The 16,958-nt window shown below is 46.8% G+C and overlaps 3 protein-coding genes across 9 annotated transcripts in view; 2 read left to right on the top strand and 1 right to left on the bottom strand.

Moving 5' to 3' along the window:
• The window catches only part of LSR (lipolysis stimulated lipoprotein receptor), a 30,233-nt gene extending 27,510 nt beyond the window's left edge, over positions 1-2,723 (bottom strand). For 2 of the 3 annotated variants that reach the window (XM_072980365.2, XM_072980364.2), the window contains exon 1: positions 2,436-2,650. In XM_072980365.2, coding sequence (XP_072836466.2) covers positions 2,436-2,508 — 73 coding nt within the window. In that variant the 5' untranslated portion in view covers positions 2,509-2,650. Of the gene's footprint in view, positions 1-2,435 lie in introns of all 3 variants that reach the window. The other variant, XM_072980363.2, reaches the window with a different exon arrangement.
• Positions 2,724-3,087: 364 nt separating this feature from the next.
• FAM187B (family with sequence similarity 187 member B) lies at positions 3,088-10,986 on the top strand. 2 transcript variants are annotated; one of them, XR_012081166.2, is made up of 2 exons: positions 3,088-3,216; positions 9,621-9,754. XR_012081166.2 is itself a non-coding variant. In XM_020811905.3 (2 exons), exons 1-2 carry the CDS (start codon positions 5,859-5,861, stop codon positions 9,958-9,960), a joined length of 1,164 nt encoding a protein of 387 aa, XP_020667564.3. In that variant the 5' UTR covers positions 5,088-5,858; the 3' UTR covers positions 9,961-10,986. The 2 variants fall into 2 exon arrangements, 1 of the variants encoding a protein (XP_020667564.3); XM_020811905.3 differs by lacking the exon at positions 3,088-3,216 and adding an exon at positions 5,088-6,682 and having other exon boundaries at positions 9,621-10,986.
• A 5,311-nt stretch (positions 10,987-16,297) lies between these two features.
• The window catches only part of MAG (myelin associated glycoprotein), a 69,993-nt gene continuing 69,332 nt past the window's right edge, over positions 16,298-16,958 (top strand). For 3 of the 4 annotated variants that reach the window (XM_020811888.3, XM_072979599.2, XM_072979598.2), the window contains exon 1: positions 16,298-16,933. The gene's annotated coding sequence lies outside the window, so the exon portion shown is untranslated. The remainder of the gene's footprint in view (positions 16,934-16,958) is intronic. The other variant, XM_078380261.1, reaches the window with a different exon arrangement.

The raw sequence follows: 16,958 nt of genomic DNA, 5'->3' as shown, positions 1-16,958 counted from the left end.
CTCGAAAGCCTACTGCCAGCTTCTCAGAAAAATTTAGACCTTTTTTGGAGTCAAAATGGATTAGCAACTTGCAGTAATATTAATCATACCTTTCTGTAGAGGGTGTTTCAGATATTGAGTAACATCACTGAAAAGACCCAAACTCTAGACGAAACCTATAGAACATCAGAAAGAAGGGGTAGCTTTCCCTTTCCATTTAGGTATGACAACAAGTGGTTTTAATGTTCATTAGTTTGTGCACTGTTTGTGATGGAAAAAAAGTTTGCTTAAAAAAATAAAATAAAAGGCTTTCCTAACTTTTATGCCTTCCATGGCCTGCATTATTAAGGCAAGTATTCCCCCCCCCCCCAGTTTCACCATGAAACAAAACCAGCCTCCTATTCACTCCTTGCATCAACATTCTTCTCCTTTCATTTGTTCCTGTGGTTTCATTCCTGGCTGACCGTGGACTGACGCTGAGATCACTTTCCTCCCACAATGGACAGGGAGTTTCGGCGGACGTGTGTGTGTCATAGCCAGCATCAGCCATCACACTTCCTGGGAGGGGGTGGGGGAGCTTATTACTTTCCCCAGAGTCAGACACACCTATAACTTAGGCTTCCTTCCAGGAGGCACCCAAGAAAGCGTGCCACATGGAGCACAAACGCTTATGGCAAAGAAACACCCTCCCCAGAGGTCATGAAACTAGAACTGCAGAAAAGGCTTAGGGTTTGAATTACTGCACAAGCATTTCCAATCATTTCATAGGCTTCATGTTTACTTTGCAGGAGGGTGGTTAGATGTCAAATACACGCCCTGCCATGTATTCCACAGGCAGATAATAGAAAAGGTGGCAAAAAAGCAGACCAAGTCATAACCGAATATAATTATTTCTTTGGGACCCACCGGTTAACCCCAAACGTCAACCTGGAACAAATCACTTTTTCCTCCTTAAAAGCTACTGCTTTACTGGACACTACAAAATTACAAATAAAACGAGTCGCCAAGTTCTCCCTAATTCTTCTTAAGATAAATATGGTTTAAACCTTGCAGATATGCCAAATCATTCAAAAACTGGGCCAGATGTGATGTTCTAGCAGCTGTGACCAGGAAATAGTGTACAAAGAAAAAGCAACAAGGCCTCAAGCTACAATAGGAAGTTTATCCAGTGGGAAGGGAGCCCATGAGACAAACTAGATCTTCAGCCAAGGAAGGCTGTCCCCAGAGGGGCTACAGAGAAAGAACTTAACTCCATAAAGAGAAATAATAAGTTAAGATTCAGTGGCTGATAATGAAGCATGGTGGAAGATGTCAGGAAGTACACCTGTTTCCACAGAAGTACCAGAAATCTTGCTACCAAGATATGGCTTGAGTGATAGGACTCCAGGAGTAGAAGGCAGAGATTTCAAGCTGATCTGGGTTAGCACACAATGCGTGTCATAGTGGAGCCTTACAATACCAGGTTCTGATAGACATGGAGGGCATCACTTTACAAAAATACACAAGGAAGTTAGATTAGGGAATCACACCATGAATGAAAGTAAGGTCAAAAGCAGAATACAGACTTCTGGGGCAAGCCAAAGGACATGGGAGATTCAAGGACTACTATTTTAGCAGAACAAAAGGAATGGAGGAGTACATAAGGGTAAGATCCTGAACATGCAGCTCTGGTGGCCAGAAGCCGCCCCCAAGTGCAGGTGAAACAAGACAAGGCCAAATCACTACACAAAACTCTGGTTACACCAATATAGCAGACTTTCCCCCAACACATGCCCTTGAGATATGTTGAATCAAAGCTCCCATCTGGGTCCAGCAGGCAGGAGCCACCTTAGACATTTCCCCACCCTTGTCCCCTCTCCCACAGCATCCAGTTTCTCTCCCACAAAGCACAGGTGCCTTTAAGACAACAACAGAACAAGGAAAGAACAAACAAACAAGTGCATTCTTTCCCACTCAGGAAACAAGCAAACACACACACACACAAAAAAAAATCTGGAAATCAGGAACAGGATACACCCTTTGAGTTTCTGCCTGCCACAGAACCCCGATGGCAAGCCCCAGTAAGGGCTGCTTTGGGAAATGGAGCCAGCTTTGCCCTTTCCTCCTTACCAAGCAGCCACACCTTAGATCAGGTGAATGTTTTTCCAGCAGCAACCACAAGGCAAAAACACTCCCAAAGGAAGCCAGAAACTTTTGCGCTCCTGTAATTTGGGGGGGGGGGGGAAGAGTCCGAACAAAAGACGGCGACCTGGGAAAGGCCAAAGGGAGGCAGAGCTGCCCCTTTCGGCCAATCAGCGCGCGAGTTCCCCCCCTCCCCTGTACCCTAAAGCAGGAGACCCCGGAGCGTTTCCCCCTCAGAGGCGGGTGGCGGGGCCCCCAGAGCGGTGGGGTTCATGTCGCTCGCTCTGAGAAAGGGGGGGAAATAAAACCACCTTAGTCCGTTTTTCTTCTTTTACCTGGTCTCCAGGCGCTGCCCAAGAGCCACAGGAGCGTCAGCGCGGCTGGCCCAGGCGGCGTCGGAGGCTTCATGTCCACCCCCCCTCCGCAGGGACCTGGGAGAAACAAACGGTCCTCAGGCAAAAAGGGGGGGTTAATGAAGGCGGGATGGGCAAATTCAGTCCCCACTTCTTTCTTCCTCCTCCTTTTGGGGCTCTTCACGTAGTTCCTGGAGTGCCAAAAGCCCGCCTGAAGTTCCCTCAGGCGCGCCCGAATCGCTGCCCAGCCGCACCGAACTCTGCGCTCGGTTCAGGTGCAGCTCTGGCTCCCCGCCCGGAGCATGGACGCTACCAACTCCTACGGAGGTGGGAGGGGAGGACAACCTCTGAGGGACGGCTTAAGCTCTGGAAGACTTTCTGTGAGGAAAAAAAAGTGTCTTGTCTTGCCCTCTGAGTCACGTTTAGAGCAAGGTGGCTTTTTCAAGAACGCCGGCGAATAAACTCTCTTGGGAGTAGCCTCCCTATTTGTGAAAGTGGTTTGGCCCTCCGTCTTGTTGGAATGCCTTGGGAGAAGGCGCCAAATTACTTGGGAAAGGGGGGGGGAGGCGAGGGGAAAGTTTCTTCAGCCCAGAAAGAACCAGGAAAAGGCTGTGTGGATCCCAAAGATTACGCAGATTAATATGTGATTAATATCTTTTAATGGACCAGTAAAACTCAAACAAGTGCCAGCTTTCGTGGAGAAAATGCCATTTTCATAGCCCTCCTGTCTTCCCCTCTTTAAATGAAAGTGGACTCAACCCAGGTATGGATTAGGAGGGCGCTGGGATAAAAGCAGTTTTTAAAAAGTATGAGAAAAGAAAAGGGATTGCTGTCGGTCAAGGGCGGTTGGCTAAGGAGCTTTGCCATTGGGCAGCAATTAATTTAAAAGCAAGGCCTTACCCTGAAGAAAGGAAGAACGGTTGCTTTTGACCACTAGGGTTGGCGTTGGGAATTTTGTTGTTTAGTCGTTAGGTCGTGTCCGACTCTTGGTGACCCCCATGGACCAGAGCACGCCAGGCCCTCCTATCTTCCACTGCCTCCTGGAGTTTGGGCAAATTCATGTTAGACAGTTTTGATGACCCTGTCCAGCCATCTCATCCTCGGTCATCCCCTTCTCCTCTTGCCTTCACACTTTCCCAACATTAGGATCTTTTCCAGGGAGTCTTCTCTTCTCATGAGATGGCCAAAGTACTGGAGCCTCAGCTTCAGGATCTGTCCTTCCAGTGAGCACTCAGGGTTGATTTCCTTCAGAATGGATGGTTTTGATCTCCTTGCAGTCCAGGGGATTCTCAAGAGTCTCCTCTAGCACCACAATTCAAAAGCATCAATTCCCCAGTGGTCAGCCTTCTTGATGGTCCAGCTCTCACTTCCATACATCACTACAGGAAAAACCATAGCTTTGACTGTGCGTACTTTTATTGGCAAGGTGATGTCTCTGCTTTTTAAGATGCTATCGAGGTTTGTCATCGCTTTCCTTCCAAGAAGCAGCCATCTTTTAATTTCGTGGCTGCTGTCATCATCTGCAGTGATCCTGGAGCCCAAGAAAGTAAAATCTGTCACTGCCTCCATATCTTCCCCTTCAATTTCCCAGGAGGTGATGGGACCAGTGGCCATGATCTTAGTTTCTTTGATGTTGAGTTTCAGGCCGTTTTTTGCACTCTTCTCTTTCACCCTCATTGAGAGGTTCCTTAATTCCTCCTCACTTTCTGCCATCAGAGTAGTATCATCTGCATATCTGAGGTTGTTGATATTTCTTCTCGCAATCTTAATTCTCGCTTGGGACTCCTCCAGTCCTGCCTTTCACATGATGTAGTCTGCATATACTGTAAGTTAAATAAGCTGGGGGACAATATACAGCTTTGTCGTACTCCTTTCCCAATTTTGAACCAGTCAGTTGTTCCATATCTAGTTCTAACTGTTGCTTCCTGTCCCACGTATAGATTTCTCAGGAGATAGATAAAGGTGGTCAGACACTCCCATTTCTTTAAGGACTTGCCATAGTTGGTTGTGGTCCACACAGTCAAAGACTTTTGCGGGAATTTTAGCTACCTAACTATTTCTCCTATTAAGAGTGCGGCCAAGTTTTAGACTACAGCTGCCAGAATTCCCATCCAGTATGTCTCTAGCCAGGCTGGCTGAGAGATTCTGGGAACTGTAGGCTGAAAAACAATATTTTTCAAGCTTTGTTTACAATTTTTAAAAAAATTGTAGATATGTGTTCTTTAGACATGCTGACACAACGAAGCAGGTCAGGAGATGGGCTCTACTGTACCACAAGATTACTATTAAAAAAAAACCCAACAGCACTGGTTGAGAACACTCAAGTCTCTTAGAACACTCCATTTTGACTTCAAAGAGGCTATTTTGGAGTAAAAGAACTTTGAAGAACTTCCAAACAGAAACAACCAGAGGTCCAATTTTATTACCTCATCAGGGTGTTTGATCCTGTTGCTTATGACATGAATAGGGACTAAGATTTTTCATTTCAATAAGTGTGTTAATTGCATTCCTGATCACTATTTGTGACTTTGAAAGCTCAGCAGAAAAGAAAGCTGACGGAGAAAAAAATGACTTGTTTTAAATGTGCCGGGAGAGAATTTTGTGGATATCCTGGACTGCCAGAAAGACAAACCAGTAGGTCCTAAATCAAATTAAGCCTGAACTAATCTCTGGAGACAAAATGTTGAAGCTCAGGCTGTCCTACTTTGGGCACCTCATGAGAAGGCAAGATTCTCTTGAAAATAATGCTGGGAAAGCTGGAAGGCAACAGGAGAAGAGGAAGACCAAAGACAAGATAGACTAACTCCCTCAAGGAAGCCTCTGGATGCGGAGCAGGGCTCTTCAGGACAGGACATTTTGGAGATTGCTCATTCATAGAGTCAACATAAGTCAACAGTGATTTTACAGCACAGAACAACATGATGTGTGTTAATCAGACATCTATTCTGAGATGTCCAATATCACCAACCAAGATTTATTTTTGTGTAATGGCCACTCTTTAGACAGTGTCATTGTCTATAATCTTTGTGTTTCTGTCCATGCTGACTGCAGTCCTGCACCCAGGAGTTCCTTTGTTTCCAAGCAGAGTTTTGAGCCAGGCCTCCTGAGTCCTAGTCTGGCACTCTGTCTACTGCACCACCACTGCTCTCTCACTATAACAATAAAGAACAATCGGGATGGATGAACTGCATAGACTGCCTGAGCTCTCTGGAACGCAACATAAACCGATAGACCCAGTTTTAAAAGAGAATGGCTTGGACCAGACAATAACAGCCCCGCCTCAACCATAGAATTTTGCTGCTCATTATGACATCATCCTTGTGCCTACCTCAAGGATGATGTCACACTGAGATCAGCTAGGATTTTCCTATATAATCCCTTTAGTGGGTTAGTGCTCAGGCAGCCATGTCCTGTGGAGCACCTTGTGTGGCTTTTTTCCTGGGTTGGATATTTGTTGTCACTGAAGCTAACTTGTATGAGGGCCATTCACTGGGATCATCATGTCTTCCAGGCTACCCTTGCACCCTTGCCTTTATCTCCGACAACCCTGTGATCCTGCGTTGTCCTTACACACATCCTAGAGCTCAAGTATCCTGGCAGTACCTCGATCCAAGGTGGACAAATGAGCAACCGATCACCTTTCTGCGCTCAGAGAGTTCCTCTTGGCCTTCGCTTAGCCATGCCAAGTTGATGCGGTTCTGGTTCAGATCCCGACTAATTGCTGGCCATCTGTACATCCCAAGCCCCAGCATCAAGGACTCTGGAGTATATACCTGCCAGGTGGGCGATGCCACCATTGCTTATTACAATGTGGATTTCCAAGATGCTGGGCACCTCCACGTCTCACATGCTAGCCTTGGAGGGACCGTTTCGGACAATGTTACAGTCGAGCTAGAAAATGGAACACGAGCTGAGCTGTTCACCTCCTGGAGTCCTTGGCAAGCTTGCGATCGGTGTAGCCGTTTGGGAGAAAGGAAGCGAGTGGGTTTTTGTTATGCCCAAGTGACCAAGAGTGACCAGGAGGTAGAGAAACCTCTGCCCTGTGGGATAGCCAGGAGAAAGTATCCCATGTTACCACAACGTGGACCAGAGCTAAGAATGGAAACCTGTCAGGTGCCTTGTGACACTCCAGAAAAACCCAACACTGCGTCGCTTCTGGTCTTTACCACCTTACATCCCCAGCCCATGTCCGTTGCTCACCTGCGTTGCCCATCCTCTTCCATCTACAGGTAGAGTCTTCAAGCTCAGATCTGTCTCTTTCAGGTAGCCTCACGGAGCCTCATGGTGCAGTGGTTAAAATGCAGTACTGCAGCCAAGACTCTGCTCAGGACCTGAGATCAATCCCAAGAGACTCAAGTCAGCGGCTTGAGATTAATTCAACTTTCCATCCTTCCAAGGATGGTAAATTGAGTGCCCAGCTAGCTTGCGGCAGGGCAATGTGTAGCCTGCATAATTAAATTGCAAACCACCTAGAGAGTGATTTGGGAAGGTTTATAAGCAGCACACTTTGCTTTCAGTTCTCAAGCAGACCTCTCAAGCTGTCTAAGGTGCTCCTGGGATTTTATTGAGTAAATGAATCAAGGCCAAAAGACGAGGAGAGAGTTCTGGTACTTTTAAGAATTGTGCAGGAAAATAAGCTTCGGCTTTTTCTCACCTTATTGTGACTTGATACATCTGCTGACATGCTTTGGTCTCTACAGCCATTGATGGTACCGAAGCTTTGTCCTCAACATCTGGTTGAAAATAGCTACTGTTTCCAAACCTGCAAGGCTGGCCTGTGAAGCAAACGTCCTTGCTTCAAAGCCCACGTCTTCCACTCGCTGCTATTAACTGGTTTGTCTTGTTTAGCTCTCTTCTTTAACATCTCTTTTTCAATCTGTGATATGAAGATATAAATAAGAATAATAATGCAGCTTGTGAAACACTGTTTTGTGCAAACAACAGTGCTTTTCAGAGTGCATTGTAGTTTGGAGGATAAACTCCAACCCTGTGGTAATCGGGATAATGTCCCAGAAATGTCGGGTCTCTTTGGAGAGAAAAATGATGTACAAAGGAAACAAATGAATAAAATAACATTTGAATCCTCCAAACTAGGGATGGGGAATGAGTATACTGTAAGTCTTGATTGTGTGAGTGGTAAAGGCATTTGCTGTTCTGCCTCGGGCAGCAAAATGTCTTGGGTGGGTCCCGGCTCCATTCCCCTCGCACTCCTTGTCTCCTCCAGGCAAAATGCTGCACAAATGCAGAGAGAACAGGCCGGTCTGCTTTTGCACAGGCCTTTCACATTAGCATTCAATTTTAACCTCTCTGTGCGCTCAGATAGCCATGCTGGTTAATGATTGACAAGCTAGAGAAAACTTTCCCCTCAGGACGTTATGCCCAGATCCAGTTCTGTCACTTATAGCTAGCATGTTGAAAAAATAATAATAAAACACGTCATCTCCAACTCTGTGGAGGAGCAGGAAATGGATATTCAGGACAGCCATAAAGATATGGGATCAAAGTCAGAAATTTCTGGAGCATGTGGGTAATGTGACTTCCACAACCATAACAGCAGCCTCTTAGGTTTGCAGCATTAAGAAAATTCAATTACAGTAGGACCACAGTATTCATAGAGGATGGGCTGGAAGACACACACACAACCCCCAGTGAGTGCCAAAAAACACTGAAGTATAGAATGCCATACATTGCATGGTCTCTGACTCCCTTTAGTGGCCAGTTCTAGTAAATGCACCCTGGAAATACATGTTTAGTTTTTAAGTTGTGCCTGACTTTTCATGACCCCATGGACCAGAGCACGCCAGGCCCTCCCGTCTTCCTCTGCCTCCCGGAGCTGGGCCAAATTCATGTTGGTCGCTTCGATGACACTGTCCATCCATCTCGTCCTCTGTCGTCCCCTTCTCCTCTTGCCCTCACACTTTCCCAACGTCATGTTATTTTCCAAGGATTCTTCTCTTCTCATGAGATGGCCAGAGTATTGGAGCCTCAGCTTCAGGATCTGTCCTTCCAGTGAACACTCAGGATTTATTTCCTTCAAAATGGATAGCTTTGTTCCCTTTGCAGTCCAGGGGACTCTCAAGAGTCTCCTCCAGCATCACATAGAATTGGAAATACATAGAAACGTGTATTTCTGAGGTTTTTATTTAGCATTTTTGGACAGCAGATAAATGATTCAGTGCATACTGATACTGCAGATAGTGAGGTCCTACTGCATCAGTAGATCTGATTGTGATAATTATGTTCCTGCCCTTTCTGGCTGTGGCCCAAGCTAGTAGGACCTGATTGGATTTGCAGCCCAAAACACCTGCAGGGGAAAGGGGGAAAGCATATATAGAATCAAAGAGATAATGCTTTTGACTCCAAATTATTCTCTTAGTCATATGTACATCTATCTATCCCAGGATGCCTTTGCTTCCAAGCTATTGCTACTATTCACACACCTAGCTGTCTTCTATCTGTTTGTCTATCAATCCATATTTCAGAGGACTCTCAAAGTACAGTGGATAGGGGGATATTAGAAAGAAATGCAGTAGAAACAAATCCAGTACATTAATAAAATTGTGGCTGAAATTAATTGCAAAATGAGCATCAGAAAAGCACAGTTTTCAGCAAAGGACCAAAAAGAGGAGCCTAGATGGAAACTCATTCCATAGGATGGCAGCTCATACATGAAAGGCCCTCCTCCGGGTCAGCTTAAACAGTTCTCAGAGGCACTGGGGGAGCCCTTGCAGGAGATCGTAGGGACTGGGTAGAATGATAAGGAGAAGACATGTTCTCAGGTCTTCTGATCCAGCAAAAGGCAGCCAAGTTAGAGCCTGCAGCAAAGCAGATCTTGGAGGGAGACCTGAAAACAGCCTGGTGCACCAGTTTTCCATCCAGCCTCAAGGGAACACCAAATACATTGCAGAAATAATCCGCTCTTGCATCTATCAGTTAACTGTACCTCTGTGGCCATACTCTCCATGTGCAAGGCTATCTAAGAGATTATAGCTCACGCCCATGCAGTTTGTTTGTTTGTTTAATTTATATGCTGCCCACACTACCCAAAGGTCTCTGGGCGACTTACAACAGTTTGATTACCTGTCTTTATTTTTGAAAAGTTGAGAGTCTGCCCATTTTTACCCTGCTGCATTAAGAACTGTATTTTTTCCCCTTTATCTTCTTCAGCCCCGTCTACTGGCAAGAAGGCCTAACAAAGCTGACCCACTTTGAACTTCTCCAGAAGAACAGCTCCCAGAGCCTGGATAAAGCCACTGGTGGTGGGATTCTCCACCTCACCTTCCAGAACGGCTCGCAGAGCACTGTCTACTGGTGCTATGTCAATGGGCACCTGGTGGGCAGGTTTTTTGTCACTTCCCCTGCTGCTGTGCCAGCTCCCAAGGAGCTGGCCCGCTCTTATTCCTCCATTGAAGCACTAGTCGTGGGATTATCCATCTTCCTTGTCTTCATGATGTTCCTTAGCATCATCCAGTCCTGCCGGAGAAAGCCTGAAACCACCATTGTCTAGAAGAGGTGCATGAAAACTTCATGGATACCCCAGGAAAGGGGATGCAGACTAATAAAGATATCGACTGGAAGTGCAATCAGAGTCATGGTTGAAACTCTCCATGTTCCTCTCCAGCTCGGAGCTTGGAAAAGTTGCTTATTGGTCTTTTTCAAACTACTGAAATTTGCTGTTTTGGGGCTACTAGTCCTGCTTGTTGTGGATTCTGGTATCTGTTGTCCAAAAAAAAGCAAAATTTCCAGGCTTGAAATGAATTGCTGGCTGCACTGTTTCTGTATGGTGCTAGGAATCCTGGGCTAACACTACACAGCGATGGCAGTTTGATACCACTTCAGTTGCCTGTTTTGTTTTTTTTAGTCTGGTTGGGAAGGTACGTGGAAAACACCTCCAAACTACAGAAAGAATACAAAACACCTCTTCAAACTACAAGGTTCTGTAAGGTGGAGCAATAACACTTGCAATGTGGTATCAAACTGTTGTAATTGTGAAGTGTTGACATACTCTAGAGCAGTGGTCCCCAACCTTGGGCCTCCAGATGTTCTTGGACTTCAACTCCCAGAAGCCTTTAGCACCACCTCTGCTGGCCAGCACCACCTCTGCTGGCCAGGATTTCTGGGAGTTGAAGTCCAAGAACATCTGGAGGGCCAAGGTTGGACAAGCCTGCTCTAGAGGGCCAAATTATATACCACATAGAAATCATAGAAAAGTGAAGTTGGAAATGGCCTACAAGGCCATCAAGTCCAACCCCCTCTGCTCAAGGCAGGAATACTATCAGAACGTATCTGACAGAGGGTTGTCTGATTTTCTCAAAAAAGTAGTGAGAAAGTGTGCTTTCACACTGCCGAAAGAGCCTTTATGTGGAGCTGTACACTCACCACTGTGGCACTAGAGGGTGCTGTAACACAAATGTGCCCACTGGCAGTTTCGTGAAGATGCAGAATGTTGGATATAGGAGAAAAATGCGTACAGTTCTAAAGTATTCTTCCCAGCAGTAACCTTGCCTGAAATATCGTGACTTCATCAGAAAAATATATATATATTTTGAGTTAGCAGAACAAGCTACAGCTGAGCTGCATTGTAGAGTCAGATCTTCAGCACTAGAATACTTAGTAGAGAACATTTTAATTTTGAAGAGAAACCATATACAGACTTCTCATTCTAAGAGAATAAAAAGTCTTGTATTTATTATTTGGACATTGGGTGAACACTGAGAAATACATTAGGAGAGGAAAAATGATAGGATGCCTAGTTCTAGCTAGTGGCACATTTAAGTCCCCCATGTCAAGTTCTGATTCTAATGGAAATTCACCCAACTTCCAGCGAAGGTGGTTGTTCTTCCACTTTGTACTGCCTTTTTAACAGGTTCCCAGACTGGGCCCTCTCCAAACCCCTGGTTTACTTTTTTTACCACTTTGTTCCGCCCCCTAGCTGGAAGCTTTCATTTTCAATTATCTTTAATACAGGAACCTGATTGGTGTGGTTCAGATGGAAATAGAGGAACACTCCAGAGAGGTAGAAGCCCTGGAGAAAAAGTTTGCCCTATTGCAGATTAGCAATATACCACATCCTGTATTGTGAATTGTAGTTTAGAGAAACTACAATTTACAATACAACAGCCATCGTGCTTCAGTTCAGCTCCACGATCTGTTGAACTTAATACCTTTAGAACAAAGTATCTAGTGCAGTGGTGTCCAACCTTGGACCTCCAGATGTTCTTAGACTACAGCTCCCAAAAGCCTTCACCACCACCTCTGCTGGCCAGGATTTCTGGGAGTTGAAGTCCAAGAACATCTGGAGGGCCAAGGTTGGACACCACTGATCTAGTGCCTGGGTTTGCTTTTTTTCCTTCTCCCTCCCAGTCCCTTTTCCTTTTATGTCATGTCTTTTAGATGGCAAGCCTACAAGCAGGGACTGTCCTGAACTGGATATTTGTTAATATTTTTGGCAGCTGTTTTTTGGTTAATGAGTGAGCTACACATACAATAAACAAGCAATAAAATGGGAGGGCACCAGGTCAGAGACAATTTAGCTTCTGACCTAACTCTGCCCACCAGCCAAGGGGGTCAAGTATATCCCTGAGGAGTTGTTAATCACAGGTGAGACGTCTCCCACTTGTTTACAAATAGAGTCAGGGAAGAGCATGGATGTAGCAGCTGGGGGAGATGGGATCATTCAAGTCAGAACATGCTGGGGCTAAGAAAGGGTCAGTCCCAGCCTAGCCGAAACCAGAGACAATAAGCCAATTCTCTGCTCCCAACTGGAACAGCTTCGCAGCCCGAGTGAACATTCCCTGCAGCCTTTGTCTCTGCAGTGAATCACTGTTGACTGACTCATGGCCATCTCACAACCACCGTCTTTGTGTCCGGCTCCCAGGATGGCACAGCAGGGGACTGACACCGCTCTCTCGCCCAGTGCCAGGAACAGCAAAGTGAGCGAGAAGAAGACTCGGCCTTCCCACCAAGGAAATATGTCTCTCTGCTCTTCCTTCCTTCCTTTCTTCAGGACAGGGAGGGGGGGTCTAAGCGCTGCCCACCAAATGTTGATGGACTGCAATTCCCATCAGTCCTAACCAGCATAACCGGTGGTGGGGCGTGCTGGGAGATCCAGTCCTACAACTTCCAGAGAGTGGCATTTTGCCCACTTCTGTTTTAAAAGAATCTGAGGCTTGGTCTGAGCTCTTTTAGTTTAATATCCCAGCTGTGGGTGGCTGGTGACTCCCAATCTGGAGGTGCTGTGAACCCACTCCAGGTTTTCCTCCACTCTTTGCAGGACTTCACCAAGGCATCTCCTTGGAGACACGGTTTAGCACCTTGGACAGCTGCCTCTGAAACTGGCCATCAATGGCGACCGTGCTGTGAACCCCCAAGGCAGAATTTGGAGAAATTACAGGTAGAACACAACTCTCAGAATCCCCTGCTGTTTGATGGGGGATTATGGGCTTTGGAGTCCAAGAAAGCCACTTTCCCAAGTGGGAGGCATGAGTGGGAGGCTATGACCACCTTCTGCACCCTCCTTATTTTATTTATTGATTTGATTTGATTTCTACCCCACCCATCTGGACCAAAGGTCTGCTCTTGGTTTGGTTCCAGCCAAATAGCCAAGTCTTCAAGGGGCAAGGCTGAATGGAACCAGCTCTTGATTTCAGCTTTCTCCAAGCATACTCAACATGAACAGCAACACATGGTGGATGAAGTCACTTTTTCAGCCAACAGAGATGAAGGGACAGCCGAGGAACGCAGGTGCTCGGGCATATGCACTGTGGCTGTATTATCACAGGATGGGGGCCTCATCTTCTAAGGGCTGGGCAAGCGCTCACACAATGACACATGCTCATTAGCATACCAATGAGCCATATTTAAATAGTAAATGACTAGCCAAACAAAGCCGAAGAAATACATTACTTTGATAGTGCCCGTCCCCAGCACAGACCAAATTACAGCTGTGCATGGGTCTCCCAATTTCATTTGGAGGCCATTTGTGGACTTGGGAATGTAGCCTTGTTCAATTCAATCTGCCCCCTGGATCCATGTTGATTTGTGAGCCTCCAGTCAGTTTGTATGGGGGGAAAAAAGGTGATACTAGTATTGTTGCTCTTTTTTGCACCGATGCACTGGAAATCTGGAGACAAGACAGACCCTAAAGAGAGGAATAAACCTGCCAAACGTCAGACCGCTAGTTCCAGGGGTTTGCACACAAGGGACTTCCTACTCCGGAAACAACTACACTAGTTGTACATTTGCTCTGTTTTGCCCTGGAACCAAATCTGGCTCCTCTGCTTTGATCTGGACCTCCTCTAAGGGAGCTTCCATCCAATGAGCTGGAGACAGAGGCTGACCAAAGTGAAGAATACAAAGAGGAAAGAGGAGAGAGATCTTATCCAGCCTCATCCAATCAGACTGGTCCAAGGATCCATTGACAGGGAAATTACCTTATGGGAGCTGAAGTCCTTTCTTCTTTAATGTCATTGCTCGGCAGGCCCATGGAACAGAGAGTCTACAAGTCCCAAGGGCTTGCTCAGTGTATGTTGCAGCACTCTGAAAGTCATCACAAAGAGAGAAGGTGAAGCAGCAATCCATCTATTGCTCTTCATTTCCTCTTCAGTCGCTCCATCTCAAGGTGAGAGCGGTGCCATCATTAGATCCTTTGGGGTCTGTTCCTCACCCCTTTTGCTGTGTCTTTTATCAGTTTCTGATCATAAATGGAAAGGAACACGTCCAGCCTGCTTTTTGGAAAGGATCGTGCATGTGTGGAGCTGTTGCATTTGGGAAAATGACCTTCTGGATGACAGCTCACAAAATCTCTAGCCAGCAAGCCCAACTGCTGTGCAGGCTGGGAGATTATGGGAGCGGGCTTCCAGAAAGTAACTTTTCCAAGGTCTGCTATGTGTTATTGTGATGTTGGTTGTAACTAACAGCGGCAGCAGTGATTCGCCAAGGCCCAGCTGAGGCATCCGCTTCTGGTCCCAGGGCTGGATCTTGGAATGAGCGGGGTTTGGAACAGAAGGCAACGCTCCTGAGCAAGTACAGAGTGCATTTCCTCAGCCACTGAGTTTTAGAGGGTGAGGTTTCTAGACAGAAGGATCCCAGCAGGCTTCTTGTACAGACATTACCTGCTGTTCTGTGGCAGCCAATTTTAATCTCTAGGCTGAAACTAAAATACGGAGGTTGTTGGTCTTTGAGACCTTTTGAACCCACATGTTTATCCTGGCTTCCTACACCCATTAGCCCAAGCTGCAGGCATCAGAAGGGAAGGATGCTGGCACTTCTTTGGGTCTGCGTTCCAAGTCCAGCTCCGATTTCTTTACAGTGACTCGACTCCTCCTCCCCCTGTCGCGAAGGCCTCCTCCCATCTCAAAGCTGTTTATTTTTCTTCTCTCCTTCTCAAAATCATCTCCTCTGCTCCCTCCTTCCTCTCAAACCTCCCCGTCCGACCAGCCTGTCTGGAAAAGCAGCTTACCTCAGGGTAAAGGCCAGACCTGCGGATCGTCTCCACCCCCACTCTGTCCGTCCCCTGCTGTTCTCCAGCCTTGCCAAACCAGGAGACCCAAATCCTAAACTTCAGATTAAAAGGCCCCTCCTGCTCTTTTGAGAAGTCCTCCCCCTGACCCTTCTTCCAAGCGTTTGCTGTTTCTGCCTCCAGGTCTTTGGCGGATGCCTCAGAAACACCAGAGACGGCAAGAGCTGAAGAGGCCTAAGATGGGGAGAAAACCCAGAGGGAGTGGCAGTTCACACATTTGGTGCGGTTTGGGATGGAAAAGGATGGTGGTGATGGTGACGGTGGATGAACCAGCCATTGGCCAGGAGGAAGGCCAGTGAGGGCATGGGCTTCTCCAGATGCTCAGGGATGCTGATTCCTGGTGCTGAGCGAGCCTTATTGGTAAAAAGCTGCCCTTCGCTTCCAAAAGCCTGTCTGAATTTTTATGATCAGAAACTTGTCCTCCTCCCATCCTGACTGACGTATACAGTTGAGGTTGTGCTGCAACAAAATGTTGCAGCACAGAGTACTACATTTCAGCATTCCAGCTAGCTGACCACTCCGTCTTATAGGATGCTTTGCTCCATCTGCCATCTACAGTTTTTGGTTGCCTCTCCAAACACCCACTCAGCAGATCAGAGACTTGAACCTCTTCTGTCTGCTCCTAGCCTATCACTAGCTTAGCCTGGCCCTGTCATGTGAGCGTGGGGACAGGATCATGACACATGCCATAGGGAGCGGAGGCAGGCTTGCGCAGGCTGCTCCCTATATTAGTTTATTTTTAAAATGCACATTTTTAAAGGTACATGGATAGATGCAGATTTTTAGATGCTTCCATTTTTTTAATAGCCAGAAATTCACAAGCAGGATCATGACGAGTTGAACATGTTGTCGGAGGTGCATTTTCGGAGCATAGGAAACTTACTTTTTAGATTCCAGGAATCCTGCAACCAGCAGGGCCGATAACTTTCAATTTTGGATAGCTCTACTAATGGCAGATGACTCTATGAAGGTTGGATCCGACCCATGTCGGCTCAGCCCTGCAAAATTAGCATCCTTCTAGGAAGGAAGGGCAAATTCTGTAGATTCTCAACCCACAGTGTCGGCTTACTGACTTTTGTGCAGGATCAGACCACCCATGGGCAAGAACCGCCGTTCCATGTTTTGCACAATCTCTAAAAAGTACCTTCCCCTCAATATTGGATCCTGGGTTTCACACCCTCCAAGCCGTACTCTCCCCTCCAGTGTCTCATCAGCTTGTCTGATCCCAACAGGAGCCAGCCCTGCCATTGACAATAGCAACCCGGCGGCCATAACAGCTGATGTGGAGCACCACAAAAAAGGTCCGCCCATGCAGAATAGAGTTAATTTCATTTGTTCTTGTTGTATCTGCAGTGCCAGGCTGAGGAGAGGTGCTTGGGGTGCTTTCTGCATCGTAGACCGAAATGACATGCTGGGCTCCGGGTTCTGAGCACTTTTGAAAGGAAAGGATTGGGAATCCACGTAAAGTGGCAAAATGTCTTGGACCAAAGCTGCCTATTCACCCCAATTGGGTCATGTTTGGGCCATGTTAAAGATGCAGGCCTTCAGACCACAGAAATGATGGGGATCCAGTGTAAACAGGGCTCTACGTCTGCAATGTGTCCCTCTTCTCCTCTTTTCCCTCCCTTTTCCACACCCATTCCCTCCCCTACCCTCCACCAATACTTAAGCCCAGTCACCCAGTCTGGCACCTCTGTGCATCACTTCATCCTGACATCTCCCCACAGCTGCTCCTCCTGAGGCCCAAAGTGGACACACAGGAGCCCCATTGTTCTGGGACCGTCTGTTTCTTGCTGTAGCCTGATCTGCTTTTGGCATTAGCTGGCCGCTGTGGCTGGCATATCCTGGTACCCTCCGGTGACTCTGAGGAGCATTCGCTTGGCTTTCCAGGGACAAGATTTTTTCGAAGAAAGAAGCAGGGATTCCACAAGCACACAAGAAGCACATCCTTGGATACTGGGTAAGCTGTCCTTTTGCTGTTTGCT

Source organism: Pogona vitticeps, chromosome 9 (genome assembly GCF_051106095.1).
Source record: "Pogona vitticeps strain Pit_001003342236 chromosome 9, PviZW2.1, whole genome shotgun sequence".
NCBI classification, from domain to species: domain Eukaryota; kingdom Metazoa; phylum Chordata; class Lepidosauria; order Squamata; family Agamidae; genus Pogona; species Pogona vitticeps.
This window is presented reverse-complemented; position numbering and strand designations above follow the sequence as displayed.